Source organism: Phodopus roborovskii, unplaced genomic scaffold, assembly GCF_943737965.1.
Source record: "Phodopus roborovskii unplaced genomic scaffold, PHOROB, whole genome shotgun sequence".
Classification (NCBI taxonomy): domain Eukaryota; kingdom Metazoa; phylum Chordata; class Mammalia; order Rodentia; family Cricetidae; genus Phodopus; species Phodopus roborovskii.
The window spans coordinates 23,738,551-23,759,957 of NW_026125391.1; the positions used below are offsets into that span (position 1 = coordinate 23,738,551).

The window sequence follows — 21,407 nt, forward strand, 5'->3', positions numbered from 1 at the left end:
TATTGCGGCCTCCCGCAGGGTGAGTCCAGTCGCTCCGGCTAGGGCCCGGGAGACCGCGCTCGCCACTTCCGTCCTGGACGGATGGACTTCCCAGGGAGACCGCCGCAAGCCTAACAACTTTCCTGCCCAGAGTTGCAAAGCCCGCCAGCCCGAGCTTGAGGGCGGGGCAGCTAGACTCCGCCCACAGACGCCGGGGCACGTCCGAGGTGGGTCCCCGCCCACCGCGCAGGCAGAGGCGCGCGCCAATTGGCTGCCGGGCTACGAGCGCTCGGGCCGGACGCGCCTCCCCCCCGACTTTCCCGCCAGCAGCTGCCGCGCGGCGGAGGCGGTACCTGCAGGCACTGTCCGTGGCGGAACAGCGGGGTCAGCTATCCTTCCTTCACCATGTCGCGACAAAGCACCCTATACAGCTTCTTCTCCAAGTCCCCGGCTCTCGTGGACACCAAGAAGGCCGCGGCCCGGGCCTCGCGCAAAGGCGCCGCCGTCCCCGGGGCCTCCGCTTCCCGCGGCCGGGTTGCGGCCTGGAGCGAGGCTGGATCCGAGTCTCAGCCCGCGGCGGTGTCCGCTTCGTCGCTCGAGGCGAAGAACCTCAACGGGAGGCCGCGGAGGTCGGCCGCGCTGGCCGCTCCCGACAGGTAGCGGGCTTGGAGGTGGAGTTGGGGGGCCTGAGGCCGCGCGCGGGGCGCCCGGAAGGAGGAGGAGGCTGTGCAGGGCCAGGCCGGAGCAGCGGCGGCTTGCCCGGGAGGAGCGGGGCTGGTGCCTGGGGCTTGCAGGGGCCGCTGGAGGCGCGTGCCCATCTTGGGATGGGGTGGGGTGGATCAGGAGGATCTGCGGCCGAGGCCCCCCCACTGACCCGGGTGGGGGACCCCCGCGAGCGGGGGTGTGTCCCGCTGCGGGCTGGGGCCAGCGCAGGCGAGGCGGTGTGTGCCTACGGGGGAAGACGGCAGGAAACTTGGGTGGCAGGTGGAAGTTTGTTATCAGGTGGGAGAGGTGTTCCTGTTTAGGACGACACAGCTTTTAAGCGCACGATTGCACACGAGGGCAGAAGGGATTTTCGGAGTTTGTGGGGCCTCCGAAGTACTGGGGTTTAGTACTCCGGGCAAGAAAGTTTGCTGGTGAAGCATGTCTGGGTTTGTTCTAGCACTTTATGAATTTGCCTGTCTTTTGTAGAGGCAATTAAGAGACATTTTTGGAAAGCTGGCTCTTATTGTTTTAAACACATGATGGGATGGTGGCTGTTGGAGCCAATGTTGGCATGGAGACTTAAAAAAAAAGTCAAAGCAGATTGCTAGTCAGTAGTTCTCAGCGATTTCTGATGCCTATTCGAGGTGTCCTATAGGAATTGTTGAACTTTTCAGTTTAGCTGTAATTGTAAAGGCAGTCTCTTTGTGTATGTGCGGGTGTTTTTGTGGTACTGGGCCTGAAGCACAGGACCTTGCCTGCTGTACCACTCACTGAGCTTGCATGTCCAGCCCGCAGTTGTGTATTTGAATTATTGTGAAAAGCCCCTGGAATAGTTGGGGTTGGAGGTTCTAACTCAGAGTGCTTGTTTAAGATGTTTAAGCGTGTGTTTAAGGCCCCAGCTAGGTCTGATCTCAGAACCTGTTAAAGTATTAGTAGCCTCTGCTAGCATTTATTGAGGAATGAGTATTTACTTGGCTGTGAATTGATTTTTTTGTGGCATCCAAAATAAAGGTTGCATTTACTTTATACTGTAAGATACTTTATGTATTTTAATGTAACCTGAGTAAAAACTGACCCCAAAGTAGAGTATATGAGTTTCTTGTGTGTTGGAAGGAGAAGCTGTGGCTCAAACTAGGTTTTTTTCAGTTCTGTAAACTAAAAGGACAGGTTGGAGCTAGCCAGATCTGAGTGGGTTCTGGTTCTGTGAGCTGCCCAGTGTGTGTGCTGCAAATAGTACTTAAGTGTTTTTAACTCACTGGAGCCATCTCTCTGGCTTCCTCTTTTTCCTTTTTTAGGCTTAAAAAAATACACAGAAAAATATTAAAAATATTGTAGACTCATACTACATTTATAGACCCAACTTGTGGGTATTTTTGGTGTGTGTTTTCTTGGTTTTTGATACAGGGTCACACTAGAGCAGGCTGTCTTGAAATTGGGGCTGCCCACCTGCATTAGCCTCCTGAGTGCTGGGATTACAGGCATGCCCTGGTGTTTTTAGTTTCATTTAGCCCCTCCTTCCCCCACCTTTACTCCAACACTAATGTTAGAGGTTAGTCTGGATCATTTACTTATATGGTATTTCTAAATTAGTTTAAATTTTGGAGATGGGTTTTGCTTTGTAGATCATATTGGCTGAAGAAGTAGCAATCTTAATTTCCAGTGTTTCCACAGCATGCACCAGTCACGCCCCCCCCCTTTTATTTCTGTGACTGACTGGCTTAGAATTTCATATGTAGTTGCAAGTGACTTCGAACTCCTAATTATTTTGGTGTGTGTGTGTGTGTGTGTGTGTGTGTGTTTTTTTTTTTCTCCTCTCAAGTGCAGGGATTACCAGTCTGTGCCACCATGTCTAGCTTCTGTTTATAGAAGCAGGTAATAGCTTTGGTCAGTCAGTGTATTCTTTTTTTAAACAGTAGGTTAAAATATTGATGAGTGGTACCCACATGTACTAGGTGTTACTTAGGGAAATGCTTTGCTACTGAGCTGCCACCTTAGGGTGTCATTTCTTACTTAAGTTAAAATGCTTTTGAAGTAAATTTATGGTAACACTATTTTACCTTGACTCCATTTTTGTGTCTGTCTTGTTGGAGGATATGATCACACTGAACCCCAAGATTGCATTATTTACTGGAAAAACTTGTTTCTAGTTGTTTTGGCTCAGTTCTAGCACACAGCATTAATCTAAGAGCTTTCTGTTTGAATATTGTAAACAGGATCAAGTACAGTCAACCATGGGTCAAAAGCAAGCAACCCGTAGGCAGGCATAAACTATAGAGAGTGAGAGGGAGTCAGGAGGATGGATGGAGAGATGCACATGAAGTAGATGGAAGGGACACTCAGTTTGAGGTTTGTTGTTGGAGACTGTAGGAAAGGGGGCTTTAGGAAGTCAGCTGGGTGCTTTCTCTACCTCTCTGAGCTAGCAGATTTTCACCCCAGCGTCTGGCTCCTGAGTCTTTATTGGCAATATTGAACCATTGAGATTTTGTTAAAAACAACACTGTAGTGGGATATTCACTTTGTCTCCTTCTGTGGCACTGACCACGCCCATTGGGGGTGGGGCCAGGAGAGGAAGTGACCTGTGGAAGATGGTCTGAGGAGTAGGGGAACGCTTTATTGCTGTAGGATGTGGAGAGGAGAGCATCCGGTGGAGCCTGCTGGTGTTCATCTGTCGAGGTTGTAAGTTATTTCTCCCTGAATAAACATCTATCTTGATCCTTATTAAACCATGATATCTGGCACCCGGCAATAACCACTTCCACCTTGGCAACACTTTAGGATAGGACTGTCAACCCTGACCATTGTCCAGATGTATAAATTACAGCTAAAACATAAAATAACTAAGAAGAATCGTGAATAAAACATCAGTGTAGTGTTGTGTCTGGAAAATACTGCTGAGCTCTGTCAAAAGACAGATGTTACAAAGACACTCTAACCCCCCAACACTGATGTAATTGTGGTTTTGCCTTTAAAAATGCTATACCCCTGAGCTGCACCCAAGAGACATTTTGGAGGTGTTAGCTTGTGTGGCCATTATTAAGGACTCTTGTGTTCTTAATAGCGTGGTTGTTGGTAACTATCTTGAGTGGATTGTTTTACTTTTACATTAGTTTATTTAAACTTTAAGTTAATTAAGCATTTTTTTTAAAGGCTGGGCATGGTAACAACCCTTTAATTTCTGCACTTGGGTAGGTGGGTGTTTGTGAGGTGGAGGCTGGCTTATCTTTGTAGAGAGTTGTAGGCTAGCCAGTGCTACATTTTAAAGGTGCTTTTAGTCTCTGAGCCTTATCTCAGCCCACTGATTAATATTTGAGACAGTCTCTATGTCACAAGTTGACTTCAAAACTTTCTGTGTAATGGAGGATGAGCTTGAATTTCTGACACCCCATCCCACCCGACTCCCCCACCCTGATTCTGGATACTAAGGATTACAGGTGTCTGTCACTGTGCCTGGCATTTATTTTTATTATTAGCTTTTATTAACTATTTTGCCTCACTGAATTTCAAATTCCAAGAATAACTTATTTAAAATTTGAAAACTTCTGGCATCCAATATTCTGTCATTTCACTTTGGGCATCATGAGGGGCCAATGTATGTTACCAAGGGAGGGCATGAGATAATTTCCCTTATTTCACCCTTTCCTTTTGTTTTGATAAAAGACAACTCAGAAACAGCTAACTATAAGAGATGTATGTCGTGTGCTTGCCTATATGTATGAATGTGTACCCATGTGCATATGTGGTGCCTGAGGGAGGTCAGAGGAGGACCCCAGACCTCTGGAACTGGACTTATAGACAATTGTGAGCTGCTCTGTGTTCAGGGAATTGAACCTGGTTCCTATGGAAGGGCAGCCATTGCTCTTAACTGCTATGCCACTTCTCCGGCCCCATTATTTTTATTTTTTAAAAAAATTACCTATTTTTTAATGTTTAAAAAAGTTTATGCATGCCATAGTAGGCTGTAGAAGTCAGAACAACTTGGGGGAGTTTATTCTTCCACCCATGGGTCCTGGAGATAGAGCCCAGGCCATCAAGCCTGGTGTTTTCACCCTGAGTTATCTTCTTGGCCCTGCCTTCACGTTTGGGAGACAGGGTTTCTCTGTGTAGTCCTGACTGTCCTGGAACTCAGAGATGTGCCTGCCTCCACCATGCACACGCTGAGTTGAAAGGCCTGTGTCACCACACCAGGATGTCTTGACTCTTTTTGAAAACTAATTATACTATTTATGTGTGGCTCTGGGAGATGGCTGTGGCTGTGCTCATGCATGGAGTGTGTATGGCGTTGGAGATAACTCGTGAGGCATCTTTACCCAGGTACTTGACTTGCGGAGCCATCACTCTGGCTCTGGTGCTAGGTCTTTGTGTAGTTCAGACTGGCCTTAAACTCAGGATTTGCCTCTGTCTTCAAGATTGCACAATAAGTACATGTGGGGACTGGGGAGGTTGGATGGTTATGAGGATCTTAGTTCAGTACACAGAAACCACCTAACAAATAAGCTGGGCTTGGTGACATGTGCCCTTGGTATTGGGGAGGCAGATCTCAGGGCTATCAGGCTAGCTAGCAAGCCAGTCAGCCTAGCCCATTTGGCAAGTTCTAGGCCAGTGAGAGATTCTGTCTCAGAACAGAAAAGGTGGCTGATAATGGAGGAATGACAACTGAGACTGACCACTGGTCCCCGTACCCTTGGGCGTGTTTAACTACACACATGTATGTACTCAACACACAAAGCTTTTAGTGTTAGAAAAATCTGAGAGTGGCTGGGTGGTGACAGGGACCACCTTTCATTCCAAAACTAAGGAGGTGGATCTCTGAGTTTGAGGCCAGCCTGGTCTACAGAGTGAGTCCTAGCCAGGGCCAAACAGAAACCTGTCTTGGAAAAAAACAAGAAAACCCAAAAAGGTGGCTATCAGGTAAAGTGGTTGCTGCCAAGCCTGATGACCTGGAACCTATATGTCTCTCTGCCTCCATATGCATGCTGTAGTGCTTACCTATCCCCCCCCCCACACACACACACAAAGAAAAAAGTAAAAAGAAAAAAATCTGATACTGCATGTCAAATGTTTGTTTTATTGTGCCATTCTTGATCAGACAGGCTTGACTCCATTGGTATCTTTCTCCCCACTGGGGGAAAAATTGTCTTGGTTGATACAGAGGTTAAAGCCGGAACACAGACATCCATCTGCAGAAATGAGTGCAGCCTAGAGAAAAATCCCTTCTCCTTAGAGAACTTAGCCAGTTGTGGTGGCACATGTTGTTCTTTTGCTGCGCAGCTAATGCCTAAGAAACACAAACACGAGACCCAGCGCCCACATGGAGTTTATTGAGAGAGGGGAGAGAGAGAAAGAGGGGGTAGCTGGTGGCCAACCGAAAGCAGGAAGAGAGAGAGAGAGAGCAAAGAGAGAGCAAAAAGAGAGCAAAGAGAGAGGCACTTGGTGCGCTTGCTTTAAAAGAGTCCTCTGGCTGCCAGGTAAAGCTGATGTAGAGATGACAAGACCATGAGCGTGTCCCGCCCATCCTCGGGGCGGGGGTCAGCTGGCTGCTAGTTCCTAACAGCACATGCCTTTGATCCCAGCCCTAGGAGGCAGAGACAGGCAGATCGTTTTCTTTTCTTTTTTTTCCTCCTCTGTGTAGCTTTGGAGACTGTCCTGGAACTAGCTCTGTAGACCATGTTGGCTTGCCTCTGCCTCCCCAGTGCTGTGACTAAAGGCATGTGCCACCAACGCCTGGTCAGACAGATCTTTTGTTTGCCATCCAGGTGTATGAGGAGTTCAAGGGCAGCCTGGGCTACATAAGGAACATTATCAATGAAAAATACAATTAAGCAAAAAAAGATTTTAGAGAACTCTTTTTCAGTGGCTAAACTGCCTCAGTGAAAGGAAGGCCTGCTGAGACTGAAGACCAGTCCCTGCTTGGTCCTTGGTTAGTGTTGAGGAAGAAAGGCTAGGTCTTTCCCTGAGGCCCTGACATCAGATGGAGAGGGAACTTACCCGGTTTGTGCATGGCAAGGCCAGTAATAGCCTGGGGGCTATTGGGGAAGTTTCAGAATGCTGGGAACACCCCCCTCCACTCATACACACCCTGGCCACCAAGGGCTATTGTATTCAGTCACAAAGCAGCAAGGTACACTTGAGAAACTCTGTTTTTCCTGTTTATGACACTGCCTGATTAGCTTTCTGCTGACTTTGTCCTATTTCCTCCCTCCAAGCTGTGTAGTAGATGCTGTATTTAATAAACTTGCCTGGCATTAAGACATAGCTTATACAAGATTTCCTGATACCTGTTTTCCTAACTTTAGTTTTTTGATCCCCTGGTTCTTCCATTCTTGGGAATGTGTCACTGAAGAAAGACTTGCTGGGCAAGGTCAGGTTAGGAAACAGTTATCTGTTTGAATTGGGCTGGTATAGCTTCTTAGTGATGGCCATTTAGTGAGCCTGAGACGATATGCATAAACTTGTATTGGTCACTGTAGAGTCTGAAGTTGAGCCAGGCACTGGTGGTGCACACCTTTAGTTCCAGAACTTGGAAGGCAGAGGCAGGAGGATGGATCTCTGTGAATTCAAGGCCAGAGCTACAACAGAAAACCAACAATGAAATTGAGAGCCAGTCCTTATAAAGATACAGTATAACATAATGCTCATATTCTCTCACTTGTAGTCTAAGTGTGTTTTGCCTCTGAGTGCTGTGTACATGGTAGGCAAATGTTGTACCATTGACCCACATTCCCTAAACAAATGTGTGCTTATGTGCACACACATTTTTGTTATAGGCCTTGAAATGTAATCCAGGACGGCCTTAAAGTCATTGAGTTCTTCCTGCTTCAGCCTTATTTATGTGCTGGGATTACAGGCCTGGTTGGGAATATTAATGGTTTTTGAAGAAATATTGTTTATGATTAGGTATAAGTCAGCTGACTTCAACTGAATACTCTGGAATGTCTAATGTATTGTTACTGTAGTAGTGTGCTTATTTTAAGATTGTAGGTGCTGAGGACCTTTTAAGTGGGCCTAGAGAACATTACTATTTAGTGCTCTCTTGGGCAAGAGTAGCTCTTAGTGGTCTTTTTGTCATGGAGGGGGTTCTTGTATGGTACTGAAATGGGAAAAATTAATAAAAGTCTAATAACAGACTCCAAAAACCCATATAGAAAAAGGAAAACTTTTAAGCCTCTCTCAGCTCCCAAAAGGCAGCCTGACAGCTGAGGCTAAACAAAGAACTAGGTATGTGACTAGAGGCCTGGGAACAGATAACACACCCCAGCTTTGGCAACATTTCTCTGTCCTAAAGAAGATCAGATAGCTATCAATTTGCGGTTGTAAAAATCCCTGGCCCAGGAGATAATTAACAAATTTACCTCCTCTACAGCATCCTGCTTAATTGCACCCTGCCTGAAACACACAGTATTGTTTCATCCCTTGTAACCCTGAAAGATTTGTAATCTCAAGACATCCAGTCTTTTGAACTTTCCCTTTAAAAATCCCCCTCAACTGAAAGTGTCATTCTGCTTGTTCCCAAACAGGGCAGAATCCAGGCTGCAGCTTGAAATAAAAGAAACCTTTGTTTTTACATTTAGTGTGTCACCTTCTTGGTGGTGGATTTTTGGGGTCCCACGAATGGGGCATAATAGGACCACAGCTAGGGAGACTAGTTCCCAGAACTGCTCCAGGGTAGCAAAAAGAAATGACAACATAGTAGCAGGTCTCAGAAAAATCCTTATCTGTCTGAGTGTCATTAGGAAAGAACCCCCACCTTCTGAAGGTAACTCTTTATTATTACTGCCTCTTGAAAAACACTCTTCTCCCTCCAGAAAAACTCTATACAATATGTAAGTTACATATTCAAGGTCACATGGCATGCCTTGAGTAAACAATAAGAAAGAGCCATTATGATGCACAAGGAATCACATGGTTCTTCTCAGGCTTAGAATGGCACTGACTGGCTGGAAGTGAGTAACCATGGCAACACTTGGCTGGCCTCTGCACATAGCCTGAGACATGAAGTGTGACCTTGAAATTTAGGACCTAAGCAATAAACAGTTGGCTTATGTCGTAAGAGTGAGGTGAGGCGTATGCAGAGTCCAATGCTGAGAGGGTTTTGTACGGGGAGTTGTGTCTTCTATGTTACCTGCCAGACTTTTTGCCAATGAAAAACTGGCACTAAAGTTGTTTCATGCCTGACCTTGGTACAGCAGTAGACACTTGAAAACTTGTCCCTGAACAATTGTCTCCAGGGCAACTGTCTATTTTGGATTTGCTCTGAAGTCTATAATTGTCTTAAAGTTGTAGAATAAAGGCCCAGCTAAGAAAGTATATTTTATTCACCCAAATTATACAGTGTAAGTCGTCATCCTTCTGTCAATTCATAGACATAGTTATGCCCTCAAAGTGTAAAATACACCACCAACAGGCCGTGAAAAGAATCCCACAACTGTTCTTTTTAGAGAGAAATTGTGGCAACAACATACGAGAAAGTTAAAGACAGGAACAAGCATTTTCCACAGCCAGTAACCCCATGGTCTTGCTCCCCTCAGAGAGTTATTCATCTGGTGGATCAACCTGTTGCACATTAGCTGTTATCTGTTATATATTTTAAGTGGCCTCTGGCAATATGATCTGTCCTTCCCCCTCCCCCCCCCATCTATCTCTTCCTTTCCTCAGACAACCCACAAGAGCCAAATCAAGTTTTGTGGAGGATGAACCTTTTTTTTTTGGGGGGGGGGAGACCTCTAGGCATGTGTATTCTGTATTCTCTCCGTCTCTTCTCTCTTGTTAGGCACTTGTAGACAAGACTAGTTTGTTAAAGGGGGAAGCAGATTTTGGGGTTTTGGAATGTTGAGAACACATAGGAGCCTAGCTGAACAATCCAGGCTAACTTGAATGAATTTGATGTCATTATCAAGCTGATAATTATTTTGATTTCAGGTCTTGTAGATTAATTTTCTGCTGTACAGTATAGGTATGACACTAAGTCTTCATTTGCCATCATTTTAACTTCTGAGAAACAGTTGCTCATATAGTACCAGTTAAATAGTTGTCATAATTATTAAGTAAGCATTGTATTAGCTTGCTTACTTTATAAGTTACTTGAACCTTTTAACTTGCCAGAAGTTTCTAAATGAGTCTCAATGAGAGCTTCCTTAAAAGTGCTTACTTGTGGGTTATTACCTTTGAAGTAAGGTAACCAAATATTAACCAAATTCTATATTTCTTTTTGGCAACAGTTCTTGTGACTTCTCACCAGGCGATTTGGTTTGGGCTAAGATGGAAGGTTACCCCTGGTGGCCTTGCCTGGTTTATAATCATCCCTTTGATGGAACATTCATCCGGAAGAAAGGGAAATCAGTCCGTGTTCATGTCCAGTTTTTTGATGACAGTCCAACAAGGGGCTGGGTTAGCAAAAGGCTGTTAAAGCCATATACAGGTAAGAGATACAAGAGACTGATTCTCCCTTATACAATGAAACTGTGTGTGTGTGTGTGTGTGTGTGTGTGTGTGTGTGTGTAGAAAGAGAGAAAGATGGGGGTAGAGAGAGATAAAGAGATGGGATGTAGTTGGTTTTAACTACTTAATTTTTATGGGATTTTATTTATGTCTTTTGAATAACTTACAGCAATTTAGCCCTGCAAGGAAAATTTTATCTCTTGATACGAGTTAGCTAATTGAACTATGAAACAGACATGAGAAGTGTAAGAAGTTAGATTATCTCTATTTTGAAGGGATAAGTAGGTAGTGTAAGCAGGATAATAGCATGGATCAGTGACATTCCATGACAGATGCGTACTATATGGCTTCCAAAATTATAACGTATTGAGTATATTTGAATTGTGTGTCACACAAGACTCTTTATAAGCTCAGTTTTATTTGCACAGACACTAACAGTGCTGCATATTTAACCTTACATGGGCTAAGAGTATCTCTTGTCTCGAATTATGCATTGTACACACAGTATAATTGCAGGATATAGTAAACTGTACATTGCCTGTGAACAAGTCCCACATCCTTTATTCCCAGACATCCCACGCTAGCACACTGAACTCTGGTATGGGATACAGCCGGGTGAGTGTCTCAGAACTCTTTAAAAACCATACCTTTTGGTTAGTATGCTTGTCCTGCAAAAGGTATGTTTACTGAAAACCACCATGTCAGAAGGAAAAGAGAACCAGGAAGTTGATTCTACTCTTTTACTTACCTGCTGTATGATTTTGGTGAATGATACTGTTACTCATATATAAAATGACTTTAAAAAAAAAAAAAGATTTATTTATTATGTGTATAGTATTCTGCCTGCAAATATCCCTGCAGGCCAGAAGATGGCACCAGATCTTCTTAGAGGTGGCTATGAACCACCACATGGTTGCTAGGAATTGAACTAAGGAACTCCAGAAGAGCACTCAGTGCTCTTAACCAATGAGCCATCTCTCCAGACCCATAAAATGACTTCTTATGGCAGGCAGCACATGAAATGGGTTCTTTAGGATTAATTTTAATATTTTAAAAGTGCCTGGGCAAAGTAAGATCAGGAAACGGTTTATAGTGTCATTGTATGTGAAATGCTGTGTCTTGGCCTTTTAAATTCTATCCTTTGTTCTTCAAGATTCCCGTTTGTTGGGCTGAGGGTATATACTTGCCCAAAATGTGCACAAGTCTAAGGCCTTATGTTTTCCCAGTGCTGGGTTAAGTGTCCTGGATATTTTTATGTTGACTAGGCTGGGATTAAGGGAGTGGTGGGGCCTGATTATTTTTTGAGACTAAATTGTATGGGCTACCTTCAGCTCACTTTGTAGCCTAGGCTGTCTTTATTTTTGAGACAAGGTCTCTTTCTGTAGCCCTGGCTGTTCTAGAACTTAACTATGTAGACCAGTCTGAACTCAAAACAGACATCTGCCTGCCTCTGCTTCTCTATGTTGGATTAAAGTTGTGTGCCACTACAACCTGTTTGCTTTGAATTTGGAGGAGGATGAAATATTTCTCTTTGAGCTGGGATTACAATCACACCATCAGGTGAGGTCCCAGCAAGCATCTAGTTTCTTTAAAAAAATAAATTGAGATACATACTTGTTTTAATACTTTAGCCAAACACATGGGTGGAGAGGCCTCTTTTGTCTTGTAGTTCCTGGATCAAGTGTTGATGGGTATGGCATGATGTGTGGTGAAGCTACAGTGGGCACTTTGGGGAAACCACAGGTCCACTTTCCAGCTGATAATTCTTGTTTCTGGTTATGGCTTTTGCTCTTTAGGGAAAGGGTAAGTTTGTCTTAGATGGTCCATAAAGGTTGTTAGTACCACTGAAGGTTAGGCTGTCCTGTTTCCATGTGCAGACAACGTGATAGAATGCTTTGGGTGTGTTAATTTAGACATTTGGCTTTCTTTTCTAGTCTTGGTTCTGTTTCAACAGAAGAACAAGTCAGAGCCACTTCTGTTTTAGTGAATGCCTCTTAGAAAAGTAATTTTTAACATTAAATCGGCATGCTAAATTTTTATTGACTAGATGGAAGTGTTCTCATTTAAGATAATGATGAAAACCGGGTTCTAGGGATTGAGCCCTGAGGAGTCCATGGTAGGCCAACATTCAACCACTGCATTACATTCCCACGAAATAAATGTTAAGTGAAAAAGAGTTTTATTTTAAAGCAGACGTCTTTGAATGTTGTAATATGGTGATATTTGGAGGGAAAACTAAATAGTAGGCCCCTTGTTAAAGAAATGCCGATTGGTTCTTTTTTTCTGAGACAGAGTTTTATGGAGCCTCCGCTGGGCTCCAGCTCTGAACATGCTTTGAGCTCCTGACTCTCCAGATGTCTGTCTCCCAAGGGCTAGGCACGTACTCTACCAATTGAGTTGCATTCCAGCCTGGCTATCCAGTTGTTATTTACATAAATCTCACCTGTCTTTGGGACAGTTTTAGAAAGAGTCCCTAACCAAACCACTCTGAGGCTTGTCACACCTTGGCCCATGTTCTGAGACATTGGAAGAGACTTAGTAAGTGGCCCTGGATGATTGAACAGGGTAAATTCAAAGAAGTAAAGTGGTGATTCCAGTTTCATTGGCAACTTTCCCCTGAAAATCTCTTCCTATAGCTTTTGACCTATGTCAAAATGGGGCATTATAACTGATTGTAACCATTCTTGTTCATGTTGTAATTTGACCAGCTATCTATCCAGCCACTTTGTTCTCATTGTTAAGTATATTTCTAGGTTCAAAGTCCAAGGATGCCCAAAAGGGAGGTCATTTCTACAGTTCAAAGTCTGAAATACTAAGAGCAATGGAACGCGCAGACGACGCCTTAAATAAAGACAAGGTTAAGAGGCTTGAGTTGGCAGTGTGTGATGAACCTTCAGAGCCGGAAGAGGATGAAGACACAGAGGTCAGGCTTTCGGTTCTCTTAAGGGGTGATGAGGAGAAATGATATGTACGTGATGTGCACACCTTTAATCCCAGCCCGTGGGAGGCAGGCAGGAGAATCTCTTGATTTTGAGGCCAGCCTGGACTACAGAGCAAATTCCAGGATAGACGGGACTGTTACACAAAAGAAACCCTGCCTCAAACAAACAAACGATGTGAATGTCCTATGTGTTTATACATGTATATACCTGTACTTCCCTGGATTGGAAGTTAACTTACTTGGGTTTCCAACAGTTTCCTCCCCCTTTTTTGAGACAGTCTTTGTAGCTGAAGCTTGCCTAAGTCTTTGGGATTACAGACTGTTATATATACACATGTTGTTTCCCAGTTCTGGGGATTGAACCCAGGGTCTCATACATGTCAGGCTGGTACTATACCAATTAGCCCACCTGGTGCCTTCATAGAAAAAAAGCTTCAGTATTTCAATAATCTTTATGCCTCAGCCTCCTGAGTGCAGGGTTACGAGTCTGAGTCATAATGTCTGTGTTTTGGTTTCTTTTTTTTTTTTTTTTTTTTTTTTTTTCTTTTGTGGTGCAGAGATTGACTTAGGGATTTCTGTTTTGTTTAAAACATTTCCCCTTTGGCAGGTGCACTCAGCAGCTTCCGTATCTGATAAGAGAGAAGAGGGCAATCAAAGTGAGAGTGAAGAAGAGCTGCAGCCTAAGGAGCAGGGGCCTCGGCGAAGCAGCCGGCAGGTCAAAAAGCGAAGGGTCATCTCCGACTCTGAGAGTGACGCCGGCGGCTCTGATGTAGAATTCAAGCCAGACACTAAGCAAGAAGGGAGCAGTGATGAAATGAGCAGTGGAGTTGGAGACAGTGATAGTGAGGGCCTGGGCCCCTTTGGCAAGGGTGCTTCGAAGCGCAAGAGGACAATGGCTGGCCACAGTGCAGCTAGAAGGAAAGGTTCAAGGAAGGAAACACCCGTAGCCACCAAACGAGCAACCCAGATTTCATCAGAGGCCAAGAGTACCTTGAGTGCTTTTTCTGCTCCTACAAATTCTGAATCCCAGGCCCATGTCAGTGGTGGAGGCAATGCCAGCAGTGGGCCTACTATTTGGTATCATGAAACTTTAGATTGGCTTAAGCCAGAAAAGAGAAGAGATGAGCACAGGAGACGGCCTGATCACCCCGATTTTAATTCTTCCACACTACATGTGCCTGAAGATTTCCTTAACTCTTGTACTCCAGGGATGAGGAAGTGGTGGGAGATTAAGTCTCAGAACTTTGATCTTGTCATTTTCTACAAGGTGGGGAAGTTTTATGAGTTGTATCACATGGATGCTGTTATTGGAGTCAATGAACTGGGCCTAGTATTCATGAAGGGCAACTGGGCCCATTCTGGGTTTCCAGAAATTGCATTCGGCCGATTTTCAGATTCCTTGGTGCAGAAGGGCTATAAAGTAGCCCGAGTGGAACAGACTGAGACTCCAGAAATGATGGAGGCACGCTGTCGGGGTGCCGCCCACACATCTAAATTTGATAGGGTAGTGAGAAGGGAGGTTTGCAGGATCATTACCAAAGGCACACAGACATACAGTGTGCTGGAGGGTGATCCCTCTGAGAGCTACAGTAGGTACCTTCTTAGCCTTAAAGAGAAGGAGGGAGACTCTTCTGGCCATACTCGTGTATATGGTGTGTGCTTCGTTGACACGTCACTGGGCAAGTTTTTCATGGGTCAGTTTTCAGATGATCGCCATTGTTCCAGATTTAGGACACTTGTGGCACACTATCCTCCAGTACAGATTTTGTTTGAGAAGGGAAACCTCTCAACAGAGACCAAAACAGTTCTGAAGGGTTCACTGTCCTCTTGTCTTCAGGAAAGCCTGATACCAGGCTCCCAGTTTTGGGATGCTAGTAAGACTTTGAGAGCACTCCTCGAAGGAGGGTATTTTACTGGGAAGTCAAGTGAAGACAGTGGTATAGTGCTGCCCAGGGTGCTTAAAAGTATGACCTCGGAGTCGGATTCTCTTGGCCTGACACCTGGGGAGAAGAGTGAATTGGCCCTCTCTGCTCTAGGTGGTTGTGTTTTCTACCTCAAAAAATGCCTGATTGACCAGGAGCTTCTATCAATGGCTAATTTTGAAGAGTATTTTCCCTTGGATTCTGACATGGTCACAACAGTAAGACCTGGTGCTATCTTCACTACAGCCAATCAGCGAATGGTGCTAGATGCAGTGACATTAAACAACTTGGAGATTTTCCTGAATGGGACAAATGGTTCTACTGAAGGGACTCTGCTAGAGAGGCTTGATACTTGCCATACTCCCTTTGGCAAGCGGCTCCTAAAACAATGGCTTTGTGCCCCTCTCTGTAGCCCTTGTGCTATCAGCGACCGTTTAGATGCTGTGGAAGACCTGATGGCTTTCCCTGACAAAGTCACTGAAGTCGCAGACCTCCTAAAGAAGTTACCAGATCTTGAGAGGCTACTGAGTAAGATCCATAACATTGGATCTCCCCTGAAGAGCCAGAACCATCCAGACAGCAGGGCCATAATGTATGAAGAAACCACATACAGCAAAAAGAAGATCATTGATTTTCTGTCTACTCTAGAAGGATTCAAAGTAGTATGTAAGATTATAGGGCTTATGGAGGATGCTGCTGCTGATTTTAAGTCTAAAACCCTCAGGCAGGTTGTTACTCTACAGACAAAAAGTCCTGAAGGCCGCTTCCCTGATTTGAGTGCAGAGCTGAACCGATGGGACACAGCTTTTGACCACGAGAAGGCTAGGAAGACTGGACTCATTACTCCAAAGGCGGGCTTTGACTCCGATTATGACCAAGCACTTGCTGACATAAAGGAGAACGAACAGAGCCTCCTGGAGTACTTGGAAAAACAGCGCAGTCGCATTGGCTGCAGGACCATAGTCTACTGGGGGATTGGTAGGAACCGGTACCAGTTGGAGATTCCAGATAATTTTGTTACCCGTAACCTACCGGAAGAATACGAGTTAAAATCTACTAAAAAGGGCTGTAAACGATACTGGACCAAAACAATTGAGAAGAAATTAGCTAATCTTATAAATGCTGAAGAACGTAGGGACATGTCTTTGAAGGACTGCATGAGGCGGCTGTTCTATAACTTTGCTAAAAATTACAAGGACTGGCAGTCTGCTATAGAGTGCATTGCAGTGTTGGGTAAGGCTTTAAACAACCCTGGTCCTGTTCTCTAGCTCTTCTATGGTATCATGCCCTGACTTGTGTGCTTATAATTTGGTAATCTTAAAATATCAGGGCTAGTGTATCTGGAACAGTTGGGCATCAGTTTTTTAAAGTATGGAAACCAAGGTACTATACTTAGATCATAACACAAAAAGCCCTCATCTAAACATGGTTACCAAATGGACTGGAACAGTAAAACCTTTCACAGCTGTCACTGTTCCCCAGCACTAGCTGTAAGGCCCTGTCACCTCAGGTACTTGGTGTATCTGTGACTGTGTAAGCACCCCATCTCCGTGGATGTGGAGGAAAGATGTGAGAGAACTGCTGAGATGGAAACTTATTTCTCCTGTTATGGAGGGCATGGGAAACACCCAGGCCAATAACTTGTTCTCAGTAACAGCATTTTGTGGTTCTGAGACAGGCTTTCACTGTATGGCTGTGGCCTCTGGGTTTCCAAGTGCTAGGATTAAAGGTTCAGTACCATGCCTGGCACTTCAGAGCATTTTAGGACAAAACAGCATACTGAGTAGTAGAATACGTGTGTGTGTGTGTGTGTGTGTGTGTGTGTGTGTGTGTGTGTGTGTGTGTGTGGTTGGGCATGTAACTGTTCTTGTGGAGGTTAACAGGACAGCTTAGTGGGAATTAATTAACTCTCCTTGGGACTGAATTCATTCAGGTCATTGGGTTTGTTGGCAGCCACCACCTGCTGAACCATCTCGATGGCTCATTTTTAAAAGCCATTTTGTAGAAGCTGGAACAAGTCCTGTGTACTGGATATGGCAGTAAATTTAACAAAATAATGCTTTACTTTTTAATCTTCTTTTGACAGATGTCTTACTATGCCTTGCTAACTATAGCCAAGGAGGAGATGGCCCTATGTGTCGCCCAGTAATTCTGTTACCAGGAGAAGACACACACCCCCTCCTAGAGCTTAAAGGCTCACGACATCCCTGCATTACAAAGACTTTTTTTGGAGATGATTTTATTCCTAATGACATTCTAATAGGATGTGAGGAAGAAGCAGAAGAAAATGGCAAAGCCTATTGTGTTCTTGTTACTGGACCAAATATGGGGGGCAAATCTACACTCATAAGACAGGTAACTTATTCTTCCTTTTCTATTTATTAATTGGGAAGCGATTGTCCAGATAGTCACATGCTTGTCTCATCAGTCAGATGCTTCTTAGCCAATGTGAAGGTGATAATGCTCTGGTGATAAAAAACTCAGGATTAGATGTGTGAGACCCTTGATTTTCATGAGCAACAACAGCAGGAAGGGGAGGTTTTAGGTGATGTCTTTGATGTAATAAAATAGTAGTACTGTTTTACTTTGCTGGGGATTGAGCCCAGGGTCTCGTGTGTACATGTTCTTCAGCTATACTGTCCTTCTCCCCCAGCTCTTAGAACAAAGCAGCCATTTGACGTACTTGTCTCTTCTAATTATGTACTAGACTTAGCCAACCAGAGCTAAAATTTGTCCTTTAAATTCCCAAAGGCTATAAAGAATAGGCACATATTACAGTATCGAATTTGCTAACAGAAATGGCTGTATCATATGTGTTTCTCAACTTTAAAAGAATGGGACAAGTACAGGGAGGGGTCATGTATCCTAAAGCATTTGAAGTTTTAGCTTCAAGCAGCTTCCTGTTGATCCTGCCCTTAGGATAGAGGCCAGAGGTCCTCGTATTTGTTTGGCATGCTTTACTTATATGGAGTCCTACCCAAGCATTCTTGAGTCAAATGTGTACTGTGTATAGCTTCTTTTAATGTCAATCAGAACACCCCTTTCCTCCCACCTTCATAGGCTGGTCTGTTGGCTGTAATGGCCCAGCTGGGTTGTTATGTACCTGCTGAAGAATGTCGGCTCACACCAGTAGATAGAGTGTTTACCAGACTTGGAGCCTCAGATAGGATAATGTCCGGTGAGTTGTTCTTCCTTCTCCACCCCCAGTTCAGTTGGAAGTGATAAAAACAGCTGCCTCTTCTTTAAAAACTATCATAACTTTTGTTTCCCCTCTTCTTGTCATATTCACACAAGATATAATCTGCTGTTAACACAGTCCTGTTTACTTTTTAGGTGAAAGTACATTTTTTGTTGAGTTGAGTGAAACTGCTAGCATACTTAGGCATGCAACAGCACATTCCTTGGTGCTTATGGATGAATTAGGTAAGAAGCAATTTTTGTTTCAACAATGTCTTAAACACTAGAAGTAATTCTTTCTAAAGATCCATTCCCAGGAAGTTAGCCACTATGACTACACTTTTACAAACCCTTCCGGCAGTACTGGGGCTGAACCTGGGTCTCCTGTATATTAGGCAAGAGCTGTCTGTACATTCCCCATCTCCTTCCTTTTTAAGTAGATGATGCATATGTGCCCATCGGTTAAGTGCTCTTCTTTAGAAATGGTTAAGTTCTAGCACCCACACCGGACAGCTCACAGTTACCTGTTTATTCCAGTTCCAGGGGTATCTGGCTTCGTATCCCCCCCCCCCCCACACACACACGGTTAAAATAACTGAGTCCAAGTATGTGGGTGTATGATTTGTCTGCACCATGTGCCTGCCCATCGATGGCTCTTTTGGAATTATATAGATTTTCAAGACAGGGTTTCTGTGTATCTCTCTGGCTGTCTTGGAACTTGCTCTGTAGACCAGCAGGCTGGCCTTGAACTCATCCATATATTGCTGCCTCCCAATATGTGCTGTCTCCCAGTGGTGCTGACCATTTTCCTAATGTGTGTGTGTTTTTTAGTCCCTGTTCTACCATGTGGTACCCAGAGATAAAATTCAGGCTTAGTAGCAAATGCCTACTGGGTAATTTGACAGGGCCTCACCTGTTCAGATTAGCCTTGAACTCCTGAGATAGCTGGGTTATCAAGCCTGTGTGAGAGCTTTAAATTTTCTAACCTTGCTAAAATCAAATTTTGTGGCTTGAACCATGTGTCTTGTATCTGTCAGTCAACTCCCATGTGGGGACTTATTGCCTGGGACAGCGGAGTTACTCATTTGAGGTGGAGGATCTATGTTTCCTCTGTTTGTTGTCCCTGTTCCTGGCACCCTGTGCACTTCTTAATGTACAGTACATTTGACTTTCACAGGAAGAGGTACTGCAACTTTCGATGGGACAGCGATAGCCAATGCAGTTGTCAAAGAACTTGCTGAAACCATAAAGTGTCGAACATTGTTTTCTACACACTATCATTCATTAGTAGAAGACTATTCTAAAAATGTTTCTGTGCGCCTAGGACATATGGTATGTAGAATTAATCAGCAATTTTTTAATTGGCAGCACATAAGTCATAGAGCCCTAATGAAACAATCTGTCTCTTTTGAAGGCTTGCATGGTAGAGAATGAGTGTGAGGATCCCAGCCAGGAGACTATTACCTTCCTCTACAAGTTCATTCAGGGGGCTTGTCCCAAGAGCTATGGCTTCAATGCAGCGAGGCTGGCTCATCTTCCAGAGGAGGTCATACAAAAGGGACACAGAAAAGCAAGGGAATTTGAGAAGATGAATCAGTCATTACGGCTATTTAGGTAATTATTTGTAGATAAAGAGTTGGAAGGTTGGTACAGAGACAAAATGAAAATGATTTTTTTTTTTTTTTTTAAAGGGAAGTCTGTCTGGCTAGTGAAAGGCCAACTATAGACGTTGAAGCTATCCATAAGCTGCTGGCTTTGATTAAGGAATTGTAGACTACATTGGAAGCTGAGTTGACTTTTGACAAAGGTGGTAAATTCAGACAACATTATGATCTAATAAACTTTATTTTTTAAAAATGACCATTTTTCCATTTTCTTTCTAGGAAATTAAACCCTTTTAATTCTCATCTACCTTCTACATAATGGTTATTGAATACTCCACAATATATTAAGTCTAGATGTTATGGTACATGCATACACTTTCAGGCTGTTTATACCCACTGTCACCAATACACATAAATGGGAGGGGAAGCTATGAAACTGTATAGGGTTGTATATATACTGGTCTCAGCTTAATGCAGGAAATTGCTTTAATTTCCAGCCATTTTGTCTAAACTGTTCAAATAAAAACTATGAACAGAATTCAAATACAGGCCTGTTTTGAAGAGACTTTCTAAAGTGAACTTTAAAACATAGTAGTTTTTACCTTTCACAAAACTGAGATACAAGAATACTTTTGTTTTACAGTGCATCCCTTCCTAGGAAGTCTCATTAAAACACTCAACTTTTTCTATGGGTGATTTTTTTTTTCTTTTTTCTTTTTGAATGCTGCACAGGAGAGGGAAGGAAATAATAGTCTTAACTTTTCTTAAAGGATACCAGAAACATTGCTGGATATAATTTAAGATTAGTGTTTTTCTCTTTCATAGAAAGAACGTACATACTGGGACATGAGTACAGTTACAGCAAGTCTAGGTGTGCTAACAAAACAGGGCACATTCAAGTACAATAAGATTTTGCTTGAAATTAAAAACAAACTACATGAGATTAAAGCATTAAAATCATATTCTCAATCTGAATACATGTTAAAAAAAATCAATGCAGAAGTGCTAGCTCACATTTTTACCATATTACAAAAGCAATTGGTACCCATGTCCATAAAGGCAGCAACAAAGCTGCTTGTCTATTGAAGATTACTACTGCAAATCGGACTGCATTCAATGCTAGTTGTAAAAACACCAGCTTTTTCAGAAGTTGGCATCTGTACAAAATTGCAGCTTACTTTCTTCACTTCTGACCCTTCAAAAGTCTTTACACAGTAATGCTAAAACACCCAGCTTTGAGATCCTGAGTCAATATATTGCCACTTTCTTTTTTGGTAGCTTGAGCTTCATAGTGTCAACTGACCTTGTGTATCCATATTTTTTTTTTTTTTTTTTCAGTACAGTCTCTTTCTGTAGCATGGGCAAGTATTTTAAATCTTCCAAAAACTGTTTTAAGTTACGATGTTAGAATGGCAGGACTTTTTCTTTTGAGAAGGAATTCAGTTGTGCTGCAATGTATTAGATTCTATAGGTGGCGCAGAGTCATATAATGTGTCTGTATCATGTGTAGGTTCACCAGCTAATGTACAAGGATTGGACAGTGTTCCAGCACCACAGTCACAGAAAAACCTAAAGCAAAATGAAAACCCGAAAATTAGAGAAGCGAAGGGAAGTAAGTGACTGTGGGCAATATAGCAACAAGTA

The 21,407-nt window shown here is 43.5% G+C and overlaps 2 protein-coding genes across 5 annotated transcripts in view; one reads left to right on the forward strand and one right to left on the reverse strand.

The window, feature by feature from the left end:
- Positions 1–315: 315 nt before the first annotated feature.
- On the forward strand, positions 316–20,019 carry Msh6 (mutS homolog 6). The gene is made up of 10 exons (XM_051175231.1): positions 316–635; positions 9,900–10,099; positions 12,873–13,042; positions 13,668–16,215; positions 17,069–17,337; positions 18,043–18,160; positions 18,316–18,405; positions 19,337–19,491; positions 19,574–19,773; positions 19,851–20,019. The coding sequence occupies exons 1-10, from the start codon at positions 385–387 to the stop codon at positions 19,930–19,932; spliced, it is 4,083 nt and encodes a 1,360-aa protein (XP_051031188.1). The 5' UTR covers positions 316–384; the 3' UTR covers positions 19,933–20,019.
- The window catches only part of Fbxo11 (F-box protein 11), a 72,483-nt gene continuing 71,061 nt past the window's right edge, over positions 19,986–21,407 (reverse strand). For all 4 annotated transcript variants that reach the window (XM_051175234.1, XM_051175232.1, XM_051175236.1 and 1 more), the window contains exon 23: positions 19,986–21,332. In XM_051175234.1, the coding sequence (XP_051031191.1) occupies positions 21,203–21,332 (130 nt within the window). In that variant the 3' untranslated portion in view covers positions 19,986–21,202. The remainder of the gene's footprint in view (positions 21,333–21,407) is intronic.